The 24,535-nt window shown below is 38.4% G+C and overlaps 1 protein-coding gene and 1 long non-coding RNA gene across 2 annotated transcripts in view; one reads left to right on the plus strand and one right to left on the minus strand.

Moving 5' to 3' along the window:
* Positions 1 to 24,535, plus strand: part of LOC110347039 (uncharacterized) — a 60,927-nt gene that overhangs the window by 34,064 nt on the left and 2,328 nt on the right. Inside the window, exons 2-4 of the long non-coding RNA XR_002391393.2 lie at positions 10,362 to 10,517; positions 10,697 to 10,946; positions 13,950 to 14,013. This is a non-coding gene — a long non-coding RNA (uncharacterized LOC110347039). The remainder of the gene's footprint in view (positions 1 to 10,361; positions 10,518 to 10,696; positions 10,947 to 13,949; positions 14,014 to 24,535) is intronic.
* On the minus strand, positions 5,566 to 6,837 carry Mos (MOS proto-oncogene, serine/threonine kinase). Its single transcript, XM_004871530.3, has one exon. The coding sequence runs from the start codon at positions 6,724 to 6,726 to the stop codon at positions 5,653 to 5,655; it is 1,074 nt and encodes a 357-aa protein (XP_004871587.1). The 5' UTR covers positions 6,727 to 6,837; the 3' UTR covers positions 5,566 to 5,652.

Consider the following 24,535-nt stretch of genomic DNA (forward strand, 5'->3'; position numbering starts at 1 on the left):
TTCTATTACTTGCTATGTTGCCCAGGCTGGCCTAGAATTAGTCAAGCTCCTGCCTTAGCCTCCCAAACAGCTGTGATTACAGGCATATGGAGCCACGTCTAGATTATTCTACTTTTTTTGTTGTTGTTGTTAAATTATTTTATTGGTACATTGTAGGTATACAACACAATTACATTTCTCATTGGGAATTGTACCTTTACATAATGCATCTTTGGTTTATTTTTTCCCCATTCCTACCCCTCCCTTCACCCCCTCCACCCTTCCCTATTTACAAAGACTTTATTTCCATTTTTTCCATTTCTCAGCATTTTTCCTTTCCCTTATTTCCTTTTCCCTGCCCCTCCTACTACCCCTACCCCTTTGGACCTTTTCTTCCTATTTTACATTATCGATTATTCATTCTAATCATTGGTACATTTTAGGTATACAATATAATGACATTCATCATTGGAAATTTGCACCTTTACATAATCTCTCTTGGTTCTTATTTTTCACCCTTGCCCAGCCCTCCCTTCAACCCCTCCAGTCCTCCCTATTTACAAAGATTTTGTTCCTATTTTTCCATTTTCTCATATTGATCCCATTCCCTTCTATCCTTTCCCCTAGCCCTCCCACTTCCTTCCCCTTTGCCCCTTTTCTTCCTATTTCACATTACCTATTATTCATTTTAGTCCTTATTTACACGTTCAGTTTCTCACACCAGAGAAACTATTCGGTATTTACACATGTGTGTCCTATTTATTTCACTTAAGAGTATCACCTCAATGTGCATCCACTTAGCTACAAATGTCTCTCATTTCTCATTTTTTATGGCTGAGTAGTACTCAACTTTCAATGGAGTTTTTCATGTCCTGGAAATCTATTTGCATCTGTTTTATGGATTCCATTTGTTTCTTATGTTGGGATTCCATCATGTTCCTCAGCTCCTCTCTAGCTTTATTAATCATGTCTTGCACTAGGGGCACAATTTCTCCTGTTATCTGAGAAACTATTTCTGATTTCATTTTTTCCAGATCCCCTTTTGTTGCCAGTTCAGTGGGTCCAGGTGGTTGAGTATCAGAGTGTTCCATCTCATTTCCCTTTCAGGCTGCTGTAGGTGATCTGGAAGTCTGGTTTTGAGACTTATTTACGTGTTTTCTCATTTCGACTGGGGCGGGGGGCTGTTAGCGTCTGCACGGATTACCTCCTTTGAGCTGGGTGAGGTGGGACAGGGGCCGGGAGCAGCGGTAGGGATGATGGCCCAAAAGCCCTTTCCTGTGGGCTGGGAGCAGCTGGAGGGATGGTGACCGGGAAGCCCCTTCCTCTGGACCAGGAGCAGTGGGATGGTGGCTCAGAAGCCCCTACCTCTGGGCCGGGAACAGCGGGACTCAGTACCTTGGTCTGGTGGTCTGGTGTCCTCTGCGTCTTTGTAGTGTGGGACCAGGTGGCTGCCTGTCTGCAGCAAGGTGATTCGGTGTCTTCTGCCCGACTCAGGACCTCGGTAGGGCGTGCCCAGACCTGCCTGTCTGCAGCGGGCTGATTCGGCGTGTTCTGCGCGACTCGCTTATTTTACTTCTCTTAACTCATTATGTCTGCTTTAATTCCTGTTTTTAAATTTCTTGTAGCTTATTTTTTATTCTTTCCCTATTTCTGTGAATATGCTAAATTTGTTCTTATTCTTTTTTAAAAAATCATATTACTAATACTTGAGACTATGACTTTTCATCTCCTTTATTTTTATCCCCTTGGTAATAATAGTATTCATTAATACTATTAGTAATAATGAAACTAATTGTTTTTATTATTCGTAAGAATTCCTACAGTTTTGATTAGTATTTTCTTTTGACACATTCCATAGTTACTTAAGAGTCCTTAAATTTCCAAATAAATGGGCTTTTTCTTTTCCAATTTTGTTCAAATTTCAATTTTGTCTCTTTTCTTTAGGTTTGGAATATTTGTTGTATTTTTGTTCTATGATTTGCCTGTGTATAAATTCCCTTAATCCTAGACAATATCTGTTTGCTACTTCTCAGAGCATTGACAGTCTGTATCCATTCAACTCTCCCCTCTCTCCTCTTTTCCACCATAACTTGTTAGTAGTATTATTTTTCCTAATATTTATCTGTATACTATTAAATACACCTTTATCTCTGACTTGATTTGTCAGTCTTGAGAATTGTCCTTTGACTCTTGGCTCTTATTGAGGGAGTAGTCAATGTAATTACTCCACCTTCCATCAGGGTAGTCTTTCTACAATTCCTTCATCTGCTCATTCCCTTCAAATATGGCATTTTTGTGGGTTTCTGCTTACAGCCACAGCTTCTCCTCAAAATCAAACTGAGCTCAGGAGGAGATCCACCCCCAGCATGACCCTCTCATGTTCCGGAGCTGAGTTTTGCTGCCATTTGCCTGGACCCTCTGTAGCATCTTCTCTTCTCTCTTTCTCTACTCATTCTGGAAAGCTCAGCTCTGATGTCAGTTCTAGTGTCTCTGGAGTTTTTTTCCCCCAACTTTTGTACTTCCCATTCTTCTTCTGTTCTCCAGGGTATCTGTTTTTGAGGGCCTGAGTCCTGTCAGTGATGGGTCCTTTGTGGCTCCTCATAAGCTTCCCCTAGTGTACCGTGCTCTCTTTCTATGGGCTTGGTACAGTCTATAGCCATCACTTCATATACTCCAGAGTTTGATTTCTGATTATGAAATTGACAAGTTTTATTCTCCCTGTTTATTTTGTCACTTAGTGTGGTTTTCAGGAGAAGGGAAGATATTTGAACCTGAGTTATGACTATTTATTCTGGAATCCAGTTCTGGATTTTCACACCTTTAATAGGACATCTTTCTGCAGCTCACTGATAGTCTGTCAATGAAGTGATAGTTTATTAATGAAGTGTTCAGCATATTTTTCTTTTGGTACCAGGAATTGAACTCGGGTCCTTGCGCTTGTGCAACAGGTGGTGAGGCCACTGAGCTAAATCCCCAGCCCATGTTCAGCATATTTTGAAAATAATTTTTACACATTTAATGGAACCAAACTGACCGATTACATATTTTTAAATCTATTTTATTTAAAACTTAACCAACATTAAGGGATCACATGTCACTATTGCTACAATAAACTGAGGAAGAATTACAGATGCTTCTCAACTCGCAATGACATTAGGTCTGAGAGGCCTAACATAAGTCAGGAATATGTTAACAATGCACTTAATACACCTAACTTACTGAACATTATAGTTTAGCCTAGCCTACATTGCTCAGAACACTTACATTAACCTATACTTGGATAAACTCATCCAACCCAACACAAGCCTATTTTATAATAGTGTTGACTATCTTCTAATTTATGGAATACAGTTGTCTTTCAGTGTCCACATGGGATTGGTTCCAGGACCCTCTGCAGATACCAAAATCTGTATCTAAGGATGCTCAAGTCTGTTGTATAAAATGGCAGAGTCTATGCCATTAACTTATGCACATTCTCCTATGTTCCTTAAATTATTTGTAGGTTACTTATACATAATACCAAATACAAAGTAAATGCTGGCCAAATAGTAGTTATACCCTACTGTGTCGGGAACAATGGCAAGAGTCTGTACAGATTTAGTACAGATGCCGTTTTTTTCCTGAATAAACTTTTTTTGTTGCATGATTAGTTGAATACGTAGCTATGGAACCTCACAGATGTAGACAACTGACTGAAGCATTATCAAGAAAACACTGGCAACACAGCACACTCCAGAGCATAGGTTGTTTCTCTCATGGTCTTTAGGCTGATTGGGGCATGCAACTCACTGCTGCTGCCCATCAAAGAGAGGTGGTCACACCTCATATCCCTAGCCAGGGAAAAGAACCAAATTGAAAATTCAAGGTATGGTTTCTCCTAAATATCTATTGCTTTTACACCATCACAAAGTACACAATTATAAAAAACTCATCATAAGTCAGAGATTGTATTTATTGGTTTATGGACAGTTTGTTCCTCAAGCTACCTGGACAGAGTTGGCAGCACTGTCAGTACCACATGGTCATACTGAGCTCCCTCTAGCTTCCTTCAGGAACAGTTCTAAGCCACCTTTCACTCTGTGCACCCCTACTCGCAACCATTCTAGACAGAAAAAACAGAGGTCCCTAGATGTGAGCCTCCCCAGCCTCCATTTCCCTGCTGTGAACTTACCCATCGTGGCAGTTGTGTCACCCTCCTTGGTTCCCATCCTGGGAAGAGATGATCTTTCTCTCCAAGACTAGTCTTTCCATACCTACTATTTTGCCCCTTCCCTTTTAGACTTTTACAATTATCTTTCTCTTATCTGCTTTCTCACACAAATAAAACTCCCTTCCTTCAGGCTGAAACTAAGCCAAATATCCAGATACATTTCTGTCTCTTGTCTCCTTTTGGGAATTCTGCCTCCTCCTCCTTCCTCACAGTCAATCACATGGAGCCTCCACTTGAAGCCTCACCATGAGCTGTCCTGAACATTGACTGGCCTGGCCTGGCCTGGCCTCCGCCCATGCCTGACACTGCAGCCAAGCAGAGGCAGTGAGAGTCACCCTGCCAGCACAGACCAGCCATCTCTTTCTCTAACCCCTCTGCACAGCACCCATTGTTCTTGATATCTGGGAGAAAAAAATCTGATTCCATGTATCTGCTGTCCTTTGTCAAATGTAAATTTCACTATTCCTCAGTGTTATAATTTTTTCCTCATGTCATATCGTCTTTATTTTGTCATCTACTTGTTAGCCCAGATAACAGGTAAAAGATACCCAGTTTAGATGTATTTTAGCAGCTGGGTTTGGTGGCTTCTGCCTCTAATCCCAGTACTCTGGGAGGCTAAGTCAGGAGTATTACAAATTTGAGACCAGCTCAAACAATTTAACAACTTAGTGAGACCCTGTCTCCAAATGAAAATAAATAAATACATTTTTAAAAAAGGGCTGGTGATGAAGTTCAGTGAGAAGGCCCTGTGTTTGATCTCCAGTACTGTGAAAAACAAAACATAGAACAAAATAACCCCGAAATGTTTTAGCAAAAATTTCCCACTCATGACAAAGCACACATTTAAAATATTACAAGACATTTAAGGTATTTCTTAAAAAATAAATTTAGTCCAATTTTTGAATTTTCTTTGTGAATGTCAATCCCAAAAGAAATTTTCATAGGGGAAGGAGTAGGGAAAAAAACCCTAATTTTTAAAAAGGTTTTTGTGGATTTAACATTGAATCAAATAAACTGTTGCTGTTCTGAATTAAGGTGACCACATATATGTACATATATAGACAGTTTTAGCATTTCTGCAAGGCATTCTGTTTTGGACAGATTGTTTTTATCAATAATAAATTTAATCAAGTGCTTTACTATGCAACCGTTAATATAAGCACACAAGCATAAAACTATATTATGGAATAAAGTTAGTTATTAACAGTACTTCAATAATTATGAGACTTACCGCTCTGCTATCTTTCTTTTAAAAAGCATTTGCAGGGGCCTGGAATTTGGCTCAGTGGTTTCGCCGCCTGCTGCGCAAGCGCAAGGACCTGAGTTTCATCCCCGGTACCAAAAAAAAAGGAGCATTTGCAACTAAAGGACCTTTTAGCAACTTTATTTTATAAGAATCCTACAAATATGTTTTCTTCTACATCTCCACTTCTTTTAAAACAAATAGAAACAAAAACGAAAGCTTATGTGGATACAGGTTTGGAGTAGACTGCAGTAAGCTTGTTTAGAGAACTCAGGTCCCCCAGAAGGAGCTCTGCACTGGGTCTCTGCGCAGCCGGGGCCCTCCAGCTGCATTCGATGATGCTCTCCAGCTTTTGCCCTAGGACAGAGTCAGTGAAGACAGCTGCTGCCAGGGATGGACGGAGATTGTGAGCCACCACCGCATAGAGCACGTACTGCCGCTCCCCAGAGTAGGGCGCTTCCCTGGTGGTCATTTGCCAGAGAGTGATAGCGAAAGAATAGATGTCAGCTTTGGTCGTTATGGGCTCTCCTTTCAGGAGCTCCGGGGCCTGATGGGTGTATGTGCCTCCTAGGTGGTAAGGAGGAGTCTGGAAGCATCGCAGATCTTCTAGCTTCTCAGAGCAACCAAAGTCACCAATTTTACAGATGTCCTGCTCACTGATCAAAATGTTTGCCGGCTTCAGGTCCAAGTGCACAATGCTTTGTGAGTGAAGAAAAAGCAGGCCGTTTACAATATCTAGGGAATACTTTATACACTTCCCCAAACTTAACTGCTTTCCTTCACAGTGGTGAGGCTCTCTTGGCTTCTCCTCAAGGTAGCTGTTGGCACCATAGATGACTTGGTGTAAAGTGATGTTGCCTCCAAACTCCATGATTATGGTACCCAGACTATCGGAGCCTGCAGGCGTTCGTGTGCTGGCAGCCACAACCCTCACTATGTTGTTGTGATGCAGCCTGGCAATGTTGAGCTCAGCCCAGAAACTCCGCTGGGATGCTCGTAGGTTCTTGGTGCGCTTGTTCACTTGCTTTATGGCCACAGGAACACCGTGGTAAGTTGCCTTGTACACTGAGCCAAATCCTCCAGTTCCCAACCTGTGTAGCAAGCACACCTGTTCCCAGTCAATGGAGCACCAGGCCAGCCGGCGTGGCAGCCGAGGGGCCCGAGGAGGAGTGGCCCCCAGAAAGAGCTTCCCTGCCTTCCCTGGGAGTTCAGAGGGGCTGCTGCATGGCCGAGAGTCCACTGACGGGGACAGCTCCCTAGGGAGGTAGCGGCACAGGGCCAGTGGTGAAGGCATCACACTCCCCAAGGGTCAGACACCAGACAGGGACACTCTGGGCAGTAAAAAGACCAGCAAAAGCCTCGAGGGTTTGGAAGCATGGCAGATTACCCCTTCCTCACTGTAGCCCTTTTCTCTTCTTCCTCGTTTTCTTCAAATGAGCTACATCTGTGCTGTCACTCAGCCAGGGTTATCAGAAGGGGGAAAATCTGAAAGAGCCAGATAATCCCTTTCAGATGAAGAATTTCACACATTTAAACTACCTCTCACTACTTAAACAACACTGACCTGTCCCAAGATTCATCCTTTTACACTATTTCTTTAATCATAATAAAATGGTTTTTTTCAAGTCTCATCCCAAACATTATCAGGCCTGAAGAGACTACAAAGTACAATGAAATTGTTGCACACATTGTAGGCTATAATGCTTGTTAATGTTATTCTCCAGCTGCATGAAACCAGTTCAGCAGTTATTGGCTGCAAGAGTTGAAATACAATCAGCAGATATTTGTTGAACCATTTACTTAGATAATTAGGTGCAAGCTTCATATGAATTAACAATTGAAACCTTAAAGTAATCGATCCAAATAGAATCACTGACTCAGGTCAAAACACACACCACAGAAGTTCATCAGGGGAAAGGAGAATTCTGACTCTCTATTCTGTTTATACAGCAAATTTATAAGACCTTTTAGCAATATATTGATTTCCTGGAAATCCTTCCTTCCAGTGGACTCACTTGCAAGAGAGATTCAAGACAAATGAGTTTCAGAAGTTTTGAAGTGCAGTTGGGGGAGAAAAAAAAAGAACCAAAACAATTGAAGTGATAATCAGGGCTTCAAATAATAACAAATATGGGGGAATTGTAAAAGAGAAAAATTCTGAAAAAATAAAAATGGAACAAAATTACACACACACATATTAGAAAACAAAATGTTGAAATTAAAGGATCTGGTCATTGAACCATACATTCTTCCTAATATTTATAATAAAAATTAATTTTGTACCATATCTTTAGATAAAAGGTCAACAATATTACCCTATTAAAAAACAATTGTTAAAATCTACGTTTTTAATCAAATGCACATGGATGATACCACATTTTTAAAATTAAATTCTTTTATTGGTACATTATAGGTATACAACACAATTACATTTCTCATTGGGAATTGTACCTTGACATAATGTATCTTGGTTCTTATTTTTTCCCCATTCCTAGCCCTCCCTTCACCTCCTCCACCCTTCCCTATTTACAAAGACTTTATTTCCATTTTTTCCATTTCTCAGCATTTTTCCTTTCCCTTCTTTCCTTTCCCCTGCCCCTCCCACTACCTCTACCCCTTTGGACCTTTTCTTCCTATTTTACATTATCAATTATTCATTCTAATCATTGGTACATTTTAGGTATACAATATAATGACATTCATCATTGGAAATTTGCACCTTTACATAGTCTCTCTTGGTTCTTATTTTTCACCCTTGCCCAGCCCTCCCTTCAACCCCTCCATTCCTCCCTATTTACAAAGATTTTGTTCCTATTTTTCCATTTTCTCATATTAATCCCATTCCCTTCTTTCCTTTCGCCAACCCCTCCCTTCCCCTTCCCCTTCCCGTTGCCCCTTTTCTTCCTATTTCACATTACCTATTATTCATTTTAGTCCTTATTTACACGTTCAGTTTCTCACACCAGAGAAACTATTTGGTATTTATTCATGTGTGTCCTATTTATTTCACTTAAGAGTATGGCCTCAATGTGCATCCACTTAGGTATAAATGTCTCTAATTTCTCATTTTTTATGGCTGAGTACCCCATTTTATAAAAAAATCACATTTTCTTTATCCAGTCTCCAGTTGATGGGCATTTGGGCTGTTTCCAAGTTTTAGCTATTACAAGCTGTGCTGCTATGAAGACATTTCTCAGACAAAGAAGTAGAAATAGCAAATAAATACATGAAAAAATGTTCAACATCACTGGTCATTCGAGAGATGCAAATGAAAACAATGCTGAGATTCCACTTCACTCCAGAAAGAATGGCTGCTATCATGAAATCAACCAATAACAAATGCTGGCGGGGCTGTGGGGAAAGAGGAACCCTGCTCCACTGCTGGTGGGAGTGTAGACTGGTGCAAGCACTGTGGAAATCAGTATGGAGATACCTCAAAGAACTAGGACTGGAAGTCCCATTTGACCCCACTATTCCACTGCTGGAGATCTTCCCGAAAGAATTAAAAGAATCATACCACAGTGATATATGTGCACCCATGTTCATAGCAGCACAGTTTGTGATACCACATTTTTATAGTAATTTATAACAATTATATGCTCTGAAGTGTATTGGGCCTGAGAAAGTAAGTTAATAATCATGAGCCATTTGCATAATCAATTTTAAGTTTCTGTAATCCTAGGAGATATCTATTCTATGCTCTGTGGCTTAGTATGTCATGATGTATATTCAACCTATTTGAGCCTCAATCTTTCCATATAAGAAAATAGGATAATAATTATTATTATGAAAATGAACTCTTTTCAAAATAAAAGTTGTGGAATTTTGTCCAGATTAACAACAACAAATGTAAAAAAAAATTGAAAAGGAAACCATAGCTGAGTGTGTTGACATATACCTATACTCTTTGCTACTTGAGAGGCTGAGGCAGGAGGATGGATTCAGTCCACAAGTTCAAGACCAACCTGAGCAAAACAGTAAGACCTTGTTTGTCTCAAAGGGAAAAGCAAGTAACCTGTGTAATATTTCAGTAGAAATACAGTTCTGTACAATTGTATCAAGCCTGCATCATAAAAGGATGCTAATGAGTAGAGAAAATTTCAAAAAGTAAAAAAAATTGTTATAAATCTGTACTGCAAAATTGACCTTTTTATTGATATTTGATATTTTCTTTGTAACAAATAAATTCCTATTGTTATTGCTTAAGTTTAAATTTTAATCCTGATTTCGTCACCACAAATATATCCACTATATCATACTTAGTTCTCAGAAATAAAAAACCCTGAGCAAAGCGGTAAAGAGCATGGCCTGGGCTCCTCACCTTCCTACTGCCTCAGTTTTCTCTTATGCAAAATGAGGTAAACGGGCCCGCTTCAGGATTGTTGGAGGATTAACAGAAGTTCAAATTCTATTCAGATAACAATTTACAGGGGATAACACCTAAATGCTAATTATTATTTATGACATTCATAAAAAATCAATGTGTATGACTTTACACCAGTAAGAAATACAAACTTGTTATGTAAAACGCTGGTGTAAAAGTATCTTACAGAGCTGAAGTAATTCATTTCATTGTAAGTTAAAAGTCTGAGTATTTCTCTGGTCTTACATTTTAAAGTAAAAGACATAAAAGCTTGTTGTATTACTAGTATGTACCCAAAACGTGGAGTTTCGGTCAAATGTAGTAAGCCGTTGTGATTCCCCAAAGGCTAAGAGCAAGAAATCTGTTGGTAGCAAGGCAGGCATTAGCTGGAATTGTGAAGGAGGCAAACAAGAGAAAGTAAGGGATCCTGGGAACATCCCAACAAGCTTTTTAGCTTGAAGACGTCACATTTCTGCTCTTTAGTAACATGTTTCAGTATCAAGCAATTAACAGAGTACGTATCACGACAGATTGCAAAATTAATAGTTCATTTAATTGTATTCTAGTTAAAGAGCCCGAGAAACACAGAGTGTGAGTCCCGTCTGGTAGCGCAGAGCGGAGGTAGAGGAGGTGATTCCTCCCTCCTTGATCACCGGGTCCAGACTCGAGAATCGAGCATCGAGCATCGAGCATCGAGCACCGCTCTTCAGGCACCGGACGAGGTCGCGGTGCTCTCGGGTCTCCGCCCCCCCCCCCCCCCCAGCGTTCCACCGCCCACCAGCTCGTCGGCCCCGGGGCTGGGGGCAGGAAGCACGCGGACAGGGCCGTCATTCCCCCAACAGACCGCCGAGGGTGCGCTCAGCTCCCCCTCTGGGAGTTACACAGTAACTTTTCTTTTCAGTTCGGAGTCACCACGTAACCTTTCGGAAGACATTGAAAAGGCCGTGCAACTCTACAATCCAGCCTCGCAGAGAGGACCGCGCCGCTGGAAGGGCGACGGACGGCCACGTTGGCGCCTGGGCGCTGGGAAGCGGCAGGCGTGGAGGCTGCTTCAGCGATCTCGGGTTGCAGCCCAATGTCAGAACCGGGAAAAGTGAAAGAGTGAGGGTGTTGCAATCGTTGATGTGTTGTATTCACAAACACGAATTAAGGTGAAAAATTCACTTCTGCCTTTTTTAGAACCAAAAAAGTGAAAATGTAGATGAATAATACGTTTTAATAATAATTCCAATGCAAAGATTATAGTCAGTCTTGAACATGTCATTGATTTTGTTTGATCAAGTGGCATCATGCTATTGATATTCTGAAATTTGAATTTTATACCTAGCAATTCAACATAGACTTGTTTCCATGCCAGCAAAGTCCATACAGAGCTACTTAGTTTTTCTAATGTCAGGCGCGGATTCCGTGGGACCGTGGGTCGTGTGAAGCTTTTCCCTGGGTGTGACCTCTGCACACTGCCGGGCTCTGTCTCTTTGTATAGCTCGATCGCTACCATCTGGGCTGACCGCCTGGATTTTGTATTTAAATATATTTTCTACTTCTCTAAAATATCTTGTAGCTTGACAGGATTTTAAGACGTGCAAATATCTTTCAAACTGGTTTCAGAAATCTTTGAGTTTAATGATATCTTACAATTTTCTCATATTCTTGACCATAAAATGTTCATGGGTATTTGAGTGTATCTAATTGAAATTTGGCTGTCCTAAACGATTTATGTTCACAATTTATAGGATCATTCTGTTAGCATCCTCCTTTAAGCCAGGAAGTGCTCTCTAATTGTGTATTTAATATTTACTAAATTCTCCATTTTTCACTGATAGTAAATGAGTCAAAAATAGCATGTTTGATTACAGGATTCAAAAGTAATACGACCCATTCAGTTGTCAGTTTTACTAAACTTTTTGCAAAATTTTCTCCTTGGCACCATTGTAGACTCATGGCTTTTTATAGATTCCATCAACTACAATAATTATTGTGTTTTATTGCTCAAACTAACCCACTTTGGCCAGTGGGGGGACCCTGTTGTGTTCTTTTGATGCAGTCCAATTTAATCTCAATTATTTCTTGTCTCTTGTACAGCAGATTGCCACAGACTCCTAATGGCTTTTGGAAATGGCCATTTCTCCAGGGTATCCTGGAAGGATGGCAGTAGAAATCATGATGTCAGCATTAAGTTCACATATTAAGTTCACATTTCCTTAAGATCCCTTTTAAAGTTCATTTTAGCAACAGATTTGGAAAACGTACTTTCTTCTTTCTTTTAAAAAGCATGAGTTCCTATTAATGTTTCTAATTCAGTTCAAACATTATGGTTCCCAATTACCACGTTTTGATTTTATTGCTTCTCTCTCCTTTCTCTTAGACATAAAGTCTTGATTCAAATAAAATAAATGTAATTACTTATTTGTTATCTGATAAACTTATTAAATAAAGTTTAGGGGCTTTGTTGCTATTTTTATCCTTATAGTAACCTAAAAATGTGTAGTCAAATTATTTACTTGCAGTCTTAATTCCTCATTCTGTAAGGTTTTTGTATTACACATTTTGTATGGTTTATTTCTTTTCAGTTCTGGGAGACTGTCAGTGTACCTAGCTGGAAGTTTTCACAGAGGACAGTGGTTTTCAGACAAGAGATTTAAAAAAAACCATAATAATAGAAGTATGGAATGTCTACTATCCCTTCTGGGATTATCAGGGCAAATTGTAGTGGAGCCTCCCATGCTTGGTTTGAGCTGCATGTGCGGACCAACAGGCCTCAAGTTATTAATGACATCTGGTCACATAACTGGACACTATCTGGGTGCAAGAACTAGGTCTTATGGGATTATATTCAGTTGTGGAAAGGACAAATCTGTCTTATGTGTTTTATATGTTTTTTGGCTTATTAGTCTGGCTATTAATCTGTATGTATGACAACTCTATATGGATTCATAAATAAATGAATCTGAAGCCAGATAAAAAGGGGGTGGAGGAGAAAGGGGAAAAAAAGGAATTGAGATATTATATACATGTATTAATTCCCTACAATGAATACAATCATTATGTACTAATAAAAATTAAAAATAAAAGTAAAAAACAAAAGCCCAAAAGGATTTGTTTCCATTTCCTGTCCAAGTATATTAGTACTCAAAACTCATCACTGCAAGAACTAAACACCTGGGCCAGGGATTTAGCTCAGTGGTTCCGGCACCTGCCTTGGTTTGAATACGCTTGCTCCTGAATTCCATGCTTTACTTTGTCTGGTTAATTTTCTTATTTTGGTTGTCTTGGTTACTTTTCTCATTGGTGGAGCAAAATACCCAACACTCAAAGTTGAAGGAGGAAAGGTTTGTTTAGTTCACAGTTTGTAGTGGCTTCAATTCATAGTTGGCTGGCTCCAAGGCAAGGTGGTATGACAGAGGGGTATTGCAGAAGAAAAATAGTTCATGAAGGTTAGAAGGTAGCAAGGCAAGAAGAAACAATCCACAAGCCTCTTTCTGTCACTTTTATCTTATCCAGGCTACCCGCCATAGGGTAACACTTATACCTTTAACCCTAGTGGCCTTAATCCTAGAATTGCACCATGAATCAATCCGAGTGTCACACAACTCTAGATTCAGCCACCTCTGAAAAGCCCCACCTATGAGTGCACGAGGTTTGGAGGGGACATCTAGATACGAGCAATAACACTGGTGAAATATATCTTTCAACAATTTACTGAAAAAGGATGCCTGGAAGATAATTTGTTTTAGTCTCTACACATCTAATAATGTAGTTTACTCTAAGATTTGATTGAGAATTTGACTGCTCCATTTTCTCTACTGGAACTAATTTCCCCTTACAATTTTAAGAACATTGTTGGAAATCTAGTGCTTTCTTCCTGGTACTCTGCACATAACTATTTGTTTTTCTTTGAGGGAGTTTTTAAGATATTTTCTGAATTAAATATCTATTGCTGCGTAATAAATTACTCCAAACTTAATGGAGTTTATGTCTCACATTTATCATCTCATAGTTTGCATGTAAGCATACCTAGGTGTAGTTAGTGGGCCATCTGCCTCAATAGCTCACAACACTGCAATCAAGGTTTGGCCAGGACTGCAGTATGGCTTCTTATAATTAATTTATTAATTATTAATTTCTTAATAATTAATTTTCTTCTACTTTCATAGACATCTCAGAAACTATCAGAGAGAGAATAAAGAAGCAGTCTTTAAACTGCTGAGAGAGAGAAAAGTAAGTATGAATTGTTATTTATTTATTTATTTTTGGTACCAGGGATTGAACTCTGTTCCTTGTGCTTGCGAGGCAGGCTGTGGAACCATTGAAGTAAATCTCCGGCGCCTGAATTGTTATTATCTAGCTAAAGTATTATTAAAAAATGAAGATGAAATAGATGTTTTCAGACAAATGAAAGCTGAGAGAATTTGTTGCCTGCAGACCTGCACTGTCAAAAATGTTAAGGGAGTTCCATCCCACAAAAATGAAAATGATGCCAGATGGATTTATACAAAGGAATAAAAATATTGGGAGTGGTGAACATGTAGCTAAAGTAAAAGATTTTTCTTAATTTAAAATTTTTCTTATGCTGAGGTGGTGCATGTGCCTGTAATCTTACTTGGCACTTGGGAGGCTAAGGGAGAAAGATCACAAGCCTGGGCTACACAGTGAGACTCTGTCTCAAAACAAAACAAAACAAAACAAAATCTTTAAAAAACAACTGAGTGTTTAATATAGTGGTAGGAGTAATGCATTTTTGGGTTTACAACAGATGTAGAAAGCCTGATAACAATGGTACAAAGTGGAGAAAAAGGAAGTGGAAGTTGTTCTTGAAAGTTCATATTATAAATGAAGTGCCATAATACATGAAGGTAGAGAATATGGTAAGACAAGAATGTATATTGAAACCTTTGTAGAACGACTAAAACAATAAGATAAAGAGATGTAACTAATAGATCAATAGCTGATATTTTTAAAAATTCTAAAATTTAAACCCAAAAGAAGGCAAGGGAAAAAAGTAACAAAACATCTATATGACAGAAGCCAAATGATATATTTAACCCCAAATCTATCAGTAATTAAAATCTAGTGCCACTTTGCACAAAATCATACCACTTCCCACTAGGGACAATCTATAGTGATTGGACGTTAAATATACAGGATTCACCATATTTTACCTGCCCATTAGTCATATACTAGCCTCTTGATCATCAGAATGACTGTCATAGTATCACAGTGCTTGTGTTCAAGTCAACCTTGTTTACTTCTTTTTTTTTAAGTTAATTTTATTGGTACATTTTAGGTATACAATATAATGACCTTCATCACTGGAAATTTGCACCTTTACATAGTCTCTCTTGGTTCTTGTTTTTTCCCCATTCACCTGCCCTCCCTTCAACCCCTCCATCCGTCCCTATCTACAAAGACTTTGTTTCCATTTTTCCATTTTCTCATATTAACCCTTTCCCTTCTATCCTTTCCCCTAGCCCTCCCACTTCCTTCCCCTTTGCCCCTTTTCTTCCTATTTCACATTACCTATTATACTTTTAGTCCTTATTTACACTTTCAGTTTCTCACACTAGAGAAACTATTTAGTACTTACACATGTGTGTCCTATTTATTTCACTTAAGAGTATCGGCTCAATGTGCATCCATTTAGCTATAAATGTCTCTAATTTCTCATTTTTTGTGGCTGAGTAGTACTTTATTTTATTTAAAAAAACACATTTTCTTTATCTAGTCTCCAGTTGATGGGCAGTTAGGTTGTTTCCAAATTTTAGCTATTACAAATTGTGCTGCTATGAACATGGGTGCGCATATATCACTGTGGTATGATTCTTTTAATTCTTTGGAGAAGATACCCAGCAGGGGAATAGCTGGGTCAGATGGGATTTCCAGTCCTAGTTCTTTGAGATATCTCCGTACTGATTTCCACAGTGGTTGCACCAGTCGACACTCCCACTAGGAGTGGAACAATGTTCCTCTTTCCCCACAGCCCCGCCAGCATTTGTTATTGGTTGATTTCATGATAGCAGCCATTCTTTCTGGGGTGAGGTGGAATCTCAGCATTGTTTTCATTTGCATCTCTCGAATGACCAGTGATGTTGAACATCTTTTCATAAGGTTATTTGATCTTTCCACTTCTTTGAGAAATGTCAGTTATTTCAGATGTCCATTTTTGGATTGGGTCTTTAAATTTGGATTGGGTCTTTAAATTTGAGATGTCCATTTTTATGTGGTACCAGGGATTGAACTCGGGACCTTGTGCTTGCAAGGCAGGTGCCGGAACTACTGAGCTAAATCCCTGGCTCGGGATGTCCATTATTGGATTGGGTCTTTAAATTTGGGAGGTCTTTATAGATTCTAGATAGTAGACCTTTGTCTGAGGAACAGCAGGTGAAATTTTTTTCCCACATTGTGGGTTGTCTGTTCACACTGTTGGAGGCTTCTTTTACTGTGTGGAAGCTTTTTAATAAGAAGAGGTCCCACTTGTTGATTGTGCTAGTTCACATGCAGCTGAGGTTTTGTTCATGAAATCTTTTCCTACACCAATATCTTCAAGAGTTCTACCTAACCTCTGTTCCTGCAGGGGCAGCGTTTCTGTTTTAATATTTAGATCTTTAATCCATTTCAATTTTAGTTTAGTTCATGGTAAGAGATATAGATCTAGTTTTAATCTTTGGCAAGTTGAAACCTGATTTTTCCAGCACCATTTATTAAAGAGGCTATCTTTCCTCCAGTGAGGGTATTTGGCTCCCTTGTCGAGGATGAGGTGGCTGAGTGTATCTGGCATTGTTTCTGCATGTTGTAATCTGTTCCACTGGTCCTCAGGTCTGTTTCTTTGCCAGTACCGTGCTGTTTTTATCATAGAAGCTTTGTAGTATAGTTTCAGGTTGGGGATTGTGATGTCCCCTATCTTGTCTTTGTTGCCTAGAATTGCTTTTGCTATTCTGGGTTTCTTCTTGTTCCAAATGAATTTTTGAATTGTTTTCTCTAGTTCTGTGAAGTATATTGTTGGAATTTCAATCGGTATTGCGTTAAATCTATATAGTAGTTTTGGAAGTAAGGCCATTTTCCCTATATTGATTCTTCCTACCCAGGGACAAGGGGTGTCTTTTCATTTTGTAATATCCTCTTTGATCTCTTTTTTCAGAGTGCTATAGTTTTCAGAGTAGTGGTCTTTGATTTCTTTCCTTAGGTTGATTCCTAGGTATTTCAGTTTTTGTTTTTTTGGGATTTTTTTTTGCATGCTCTTGTAAAAGGAGTTTTTTCTCCAGTTTCTCTTTCAGTGAGTCTGTTGTTCGTGTAGAGGAAAGCTATTGATTTTTGTGTGTGGATCTTGAATCCAGCTGCTCTACTGAATTTGGTTATTAAGTCTAGAAGACTTTTGGTGGAGTTCTTTGGGTCTTCTATATAGAGTATCATGTCATCTGCCAATAATGACAATTTGAATTCTTCATTTCCTATCTTTATTCCTTTTATTTCTTTCTATTGTCTAATTGCTGCATAAACTTTTAATGGAGTTTTTAATCTCCTGGAAATCTGTATGTGTTTTATGAATTCCATTTGTTTCCTATGTTGGAATTCTGTCATGTTCCTCAGGTCCTCTATTTTTTAATCTATGTCCCCTCTAGATTTATTAATCATATCTTGCACTATGGGCACAATCTCTGCTGTTATCTGAGAAATTATTTTTGATTTCATTTTTTCCATATCCTCTTTGTTGCCAGTTCAGGGAGTCCAGGTGTTTGAGTATCAGATTTTTCCATCTCTTTTCCCTTTGGGGTTGCTGTAGGTGATCTGGAAGTCTGGTTTTGAGACTTGTTTACATGTCTTCTCATTTCAACAGGGGTCGGGGTGGGGGGTGTCCTGCTGGTGCCCCTGTGGCTCACTTTGGTGCTGGGGGTGCCTCTGCTCCTTGGTGCTGGGGTAGTGGTATGGTGGCCCAGAAGGCTCCTCAACCTTGTTTATTTCTAATGGCACTAAACCACAAAAGTGGTTGGTGCGAGCTCAGATATGCTAAAGAGAAGCTGTAAAGTGCTTCGTTTTAGTGAAAAGGTGATTTATTGACTTACTAGGGAAAGAAAAAAATCGTATGCTGAGGTTACCAAGATCCATGGTAGGAAACCTCTAACCATGGAAGCATTAAGAAGGAGAAAGAAATGTGTTCTAATTTTGTTATTGCAGCTCTGATTGTAGAAATTACAGCCACAGTGTGTGATAACTTGCTAGTCTTTTACTTTCTTGCATTTCATCACATAAACTGTATATTGTCCTATGTCACCATCAAGAACAGAAGGCTGAATGCATAAAATATTTTGAAAGGGAGAGACCACATTCATGTAGCATTCATTACACTATATTGGTATAATTATTCAATTTTATTGTTATTGTTCACGTCTTACTGTGACTAATTTATAAATTATTATATAGGTATGCAAGTAGAGGGAATATATATCTATGTATATAGAGAGGGAATATACATATATTCTATATATATTTTTTGTGTTTTCAGGCATTCCCTGGGGCCTTGAAATTATCCTGCACAGATAAGGGGGAAATATGATATCAAAAATTTTTGCATGTAATTTAGAGTAAAAGATACAGCTTTAGTGCATTAGGAAAAAAAGAAGAGTCTAAAGTTAAGTCAACTAAATTTTCATCTTAGCAAACTAGAAGTATAAGTAAATAATAAAGAGAAGTTTGGATGGGGTACAGGAAAGCAATGCTGGAGGTATCAGGATACCTGGTTTCAAAATATACTATAGTGACATATTAAAAAAAAGCCCCAGCATATGACATTAGAAATGGACATGTAGATCAACTGAATAGAAGAGAGAATCCAGAAATATTACCGCACATCTACAGCCATTTGATTCTTGGAAAATGATACCAAAAACGCACACTGGAGAAAAGACAACCTCTTCAACAAATGATGCTGGGAAAATTGGATATCCACATGTAGAAGATTGAAACTAGAAACTTACCTCTCACCCTGTAAAAAATGACGTAAAAATGGATTAAATACTGTAGTGTAAGATGTAAAACATTAAAACTACTTGAGGAAAACATAGGAAAAACACTTCAATATATTGGGATAGGCAAAGATTTCCTAGAAAGGATTCCAGTAGGTGAAGACATTAAAGCAAAAATTAATAAATAAGATTTCAACAGATTAAAAAGCTTCTGCACAGCAAAGGAAATAATCAACATAGTGAAATAAAACTTACACGGTAGGAATAAATCTTTGCCATCTATACATCTGACAGAGGATTAACATGCATAATGCGTAAAGAACTCAAAAAAAGCTAACAAAGGAAGAGGTAATTGAATCAACAAATAGACTAAACATCTGAACAGATAATTCTCAAAAGAAGAAATACACATAGACAACAAATACACAAAAAAATGCTCACCATATTAGCCATCAGAAAAATCAAATCAAAATTACATTAGAATTTCATGTTACCCTAGTCAAAGTGGCTATTTTCAAAAACAAAACAAAAGAAAAAATAACAAACTCTGATGAAGACAAGGAGAAAAAGAAAGCCTTGCACATTGTTAGTGGGAATGTAATTTAGTAGAACCACTGTGGAAAACAATACAGAGGTTCCTTAGAAAATTAAAAATAGAACAGTCATATGATCTAGCTATAGCAATCCTGGGTATATACTTGAAGCAAATGAAGTCAGTATGCATAAGAAATATCTGCATATCCATATTTTTTAGTATATGTGCTGCCAAAGCAAGCACTGCATATGCATATTTTTGTGGCACTACTCACAATTACCAAGATATGGAAACAGCTGAAGTGCCCAGAAACAGATGAATGGATGAAGAAAATATGTCTATATATACAGTGGAGTATTATTCCACCATAGGCATGAGATCATATCATTTGCAGGGAAATTGACATAACTGGAGAAAATTATGTTAAGTTAAAACAAGTCAGACTCACAAAGACAAGCCTTGAATACTTCCTCTCATGTGTGAAAACTACAAGAAAAAAAAAAAGAAAAACACCGAAGACTTGAAGGGGAAGAAAAATGAGGAGGTTTGGTAGGGTGGAGTCAAACAAAGCATGATATATGCTTATGTAAGTCACTTATATAATAAGTCAGTTTCTCATCACAGGGACAAAATAGCTGACACATGAAACTTAAAAGAGGAGAGGTTTAGTTGGCTCCTAGAACAGTGGGTTCAGTTATAGCCAGCTCCAAGGCAGAAACAACATGGTGGAAGGATATAGTGGAGGACAGCTGATTACCCCATGGCAGACAGGAAACAGAGAGAAGGGAGGAGCCAGGGACAAGAACAGACTTTCAGGTTACATCCCCTGGGACTCACCTCTTCGGACCAGGCCCCACCTGCTAACAGCCCCGACCTATGAACTCATAAACGGATTAGTCCATTGATGAGTATAGCACCCCCAGGATCCAATCACCTTACAAAAGCTCTACCTACCTTTCATAGGGAACAGAGAAAGGGGACATTACTAGAACCTCTGGAGTAAGTCCTAGTCTCCTGCGAGCCACGGCAGCACAAGGTGAATCAGCTTATTATACAGGAAAGGTAGAAAAAATGAGACTTGGAGAAGCTGAGCTTTGGGCCTGATCAGTGCTGCTCTAGGCAGCAAAGACAAAAGACCCTGAGCTTGCAGCACATTTTATTTAGTACATCAGGAGAAACAAATGTAACATGATATGCAGAGAGTTCAGTACCTCACATTGGGATAAACCAGGTGTAACAAAAGACTGGCCGCTGGATGAGGAACTATGCAGATGAAGATTTGGTTCCTCCCAGGATGTCTCCTGCTGATGTAATCTTGTCCTGGAGAATCACAGCATCACTGGATCATTGAGGTCTCAGTTGTGACCCGAGGAATTATGTCTCAGAATGCCATAGCTGGGCTGTAGGCAGGAGAACTAGGCTAAGCAAATGATTTTTCCCTAAAATTAGGTAGCATTGCTCCCGACAACCTCTGAACACACAAGACTTTAGATCTAAACCATAACAGCATTACAGAAATATCACATGCACTGATGATTATAATCATAAAAAATATTGGAAATCAATAAAATGAAAAACAACCAATAGAGAATGAAGCAAAAAGTTGCTTTATTTAAAAAAATCAATAGAATAGATTAACCTCAAGCTAGACAGAACAGCAAAAATTAAGAGCAGATCTAAATTACCAACATGAGTGAACAAGGGCATATTGTTACAGACCTGAAAGACCTTAAAAGAATATTAAAGAGCTAGGCATGTTGGTGCACATAATCCTAGCTCTCTGGGAAGCTGAGACAGAAGTATAAAAAGTTTGAGCCCAGTTTGAGCAACTTAGCAAGACCCTTTATTTAAAAAAAATGTAAAAGGAATAAGGTTGTATCTCAGTGTGAAGGTCCTGGGTTCAGTCTCCAATACTGGATACGGGGGAGGGATATTATAGAAATAGTATGAATTGCTCTCAAAAAATTTAGTCTCAGTGAATGAGAATCAATTATAAGATGAAAGCAAGCAGACCTGGGATGGTGCTGAGTGCAATTTGTTTTGAATTTATTGACAGAAACATGGTCATGGGTGGCAGCAAGACCAGTGAATCCCTGTATTTTGGATTAAAGGAAGGGGATTCATATAGAAGCTGGGAATAAAAGTGACTTCATCCAAGCTGAAATATTCCTGGTTTATCTAAAACTGCCGTTACAGATTTTAGGCAAGCTGGAAACAGTGATGTACATCCATAGACCCAGCTACAAAGGAAACTGAGGCAATAGGATCACTTCAGCCCAGAAGTTAGAGGCTAGATGGGCAACATAGTGTGGCCTTGTCTCTTTAAAAAAAAAATCAAGTACATTTGTGGTGCTGATGGTCCAGTTGTAAAATTTCATATATCACTGTAACGATTTTGTTTATTGATAGCATGCTGGAAAACTATTTGAAGAAAACAGACCAGGGTTATGGGCAGTCATGGTGGTTACAACTCAAGATGGCTCAGTCAGGTCAAGCTTGTTTTCAAAACAATTATGTGCTAATAGATTTAACAACTTAGATAAAATGTGTACATTTTCAAAGAAACAATTATCAACACTCAGGAAGAAATAGCCCTATGTTTATTGTTAAAATTTGGATAACCCTATATTTATTAAGTAACTTTTATTTGTAGTTAAAGGTATTCTCATAACAAATATTATAAGGCCATATGGCTGCAGTGGTAAGTTGTATTAAACATTTAAGGAAAAAATCCTAATCTTATTTATCAATCAATAAATAAAAATTAAAAGAAACACGTTTCCATCTCATGTTAGGAGATAGCATCATTCTACTACCCAAACTAAACAAATACATTGAAAAGAAGGCACAGGAGGAAGAGAAGGACATGCAAGAGATGATGATTTTAAGACAATACATCTTGCAAACATAAAATTTATTAAACTGTTAGTAACAGAAAATCAGACATGCAGAAGAGACTGCATCATAATCTTTACTGTGATTTATTCCAGCAGTCCAAGGTTGGTCTAACTTTAAAAAGTCAACCAATTAAGTCAATAAATGGAAGGAACAAAGGCGATAAATCATATTATCATTTTAATAAATGCAAAAAGAACATGATAACATTTAATTCTAGTTATTATATCTCAGCCAACTAGTTATACAAGAGAGTATTCGCAACCTGATAAAAGGTGTTTAACAAAACACCTGGGGCTAACATCATACATAGTAGTGAAGGACTAAGGTCTTTCACCCAACAATTGAGAAGGATGTCCGCTTTTAGTTTCTAAATCAACCTTATACTAGAGGTCTTAGTGCAAAATACAGCAAGAAAAAGAAGCATACAGATTGGAAAGAAATAAAACTTTCTTTATACTTAAATGAAATGATATATATAAAGAATTTTAATGAATAGATAAAATTTACTAGGAATAATAAATTTAGCTAGGTAGCAGGACACATGGTCAGTATACTAGCGATTAATTTACAATAGCACCAGAAAACATTTAAATAAGGAATGAATTTAACAAAATGTATGTAAGATCTGCACACTAAAAACTATAAAACCTTGCTTAAAGAGATTAAGGAAGATCTTCATGAATGGAGTGATTTTTGATGAGTATCCCTATATCTGCTGCCAAGGAACCCCTCTGGCCTTCACATTTAGCATTTGACTGGAAATAATCACTTCTAGAATTAGTCATCTTTTGTCACAGAGTCTACTGTAGTAAGCAATGGAAACACAATTTCACTGTTCTTATGGTTAAAATTTTCCTTATATTTCTCAAATGTCTGGCAGAATTCATGGTACCATAGCATCCCAGTTCATCTCAGGTGAAAAGTTTTAAGTATCGCTCTGCTAACTTGTACCTGAACTCATCTTTACTCCACCTCTTTTGAGGGAGTACTCACTGTCAGCAGGTAGGATGATCCAGTGCAATATCACACCTTAATATCTGCTCTCTCACTAGTAACTCAATTGTAGCAGATTGGATTACTCAGGAAATAGTCTGACGTGAGAACTATTGTGTAGGCTGTTCATTAGCAAATGTTCTTGGGATCAACATCCATGGAAGGAAAGAGAAGGAAAAGAAGCAGAAATAGACAGATAAATAAGTCAAAGTGTCTTACTGGCTTCTACTGACTCCATGGAGGACTCTGGAGCTAAGATATGTTAGAACTTCAACTTCAGAAGTGTTCTGAGTTGAGGTAAGGGGACTGGAACTGGGAGATATGACCTTAGGCAAGGTGGCACTTTTTCACTGAGGTAGTTCTCAGAGGAGACTGACTTCAGAAGACTCTGCCAGGTGCACTCTAGTACTGGAGAAGTCTAGCATTTTGACAAAAGCTATGGACAGTGCAGCAAATGTTCTCAGATACCTTGAATAATAGACTCACTCTGGCTGATCTATTCTTCCATTATCACTTTTAAGTAATTCCACCATGTTTTCTGGAAGTGGAAGGATTTTTGGATACTATTCCAACAGTCTTGGGCTGTTAAGTTTTCTGAATTCTAATCCTTGGCCTGGGGATTTAGCTCATTGGTACTGTGCCTGCCTTGCAAGTGCAAGGTCCTGAGTTCAATCCCTGGTACCAAAAATAAATAAATAAATAAATAAATAAATAAATAAATAAATAAATAAAAACTGAATTCTGATGCCTATGGGATCTGTAAGGTCTTTATAACTAAGCATGTCTTAAAGATGCTCATTCATCAGTGAATTTTCTCTGATATCCCTTAACAAATTGTTTTATGTATATGTCCATCTTAATTTTTATATGCTAGTTTTCTAAATTTGGAATGTGAATCCCTGATTAAGGTACTTTAAATTCTGTTTATGCCTAAGGAGAAAATTGATGTTTATATATCTTGATACCGCTCTACACTCTTTTTCTATCTGTGAATACACAGTTTATGTGTTGGTACATTTAGCATAAATTCCCTGCAGTAATGAGACACCAGATATATAGTCCTTCAGAGAGTAGACTCAGAGAGACCCCCTCTATGCAGTTAGTAAGAGCTAACTGCATGCAGTTCTAAGGACTCTGTTGAGCAGGGCTCCACCTCGATCTATTTAGTTGGAGCAGGGAAAAGGAAATCGAGGTGCCTTAATCTGATTTTTGCTGCTATAAAAGAATACCTGACACTGAGTAATTTATAAAGAAAAGATCTTTTTCACAGTTCTGGAGGAAGCGTAATATGAAGGTTTTGGCATCTGGTGAGGGTATCGCACAGCAAGAACAAAGGAGCATGAGTACTCAGGTTTCT

Source organism: Heterocephalus glaber, unplaced genomic scaffold, assembly GCF_053883595.1.
Source record: "Heterocephalus glaber isolate CG9 unplaced genomic scaffold, H.glaber_assembly_v1.0 deba00001553, whole genome shotgun sequence".
Classification (NCBI taxonomy): domain Eukaryota; kingdom Metazoa; phylum Chordata; class Mammalia; order Rodentia; family Bathyergidae; genus Heterocephalus; species Heterocephalus glaber.

What these genes read in the sequence shown, in the direction of transcription:
- Mos (XM_004871530.3), bottom strand. Translation starts at nt 6,726, where the DNA reads ATGCCTTCACCACTGGCCCTGTGCCGCTACCTCCCTAGGGAGCTGTCC.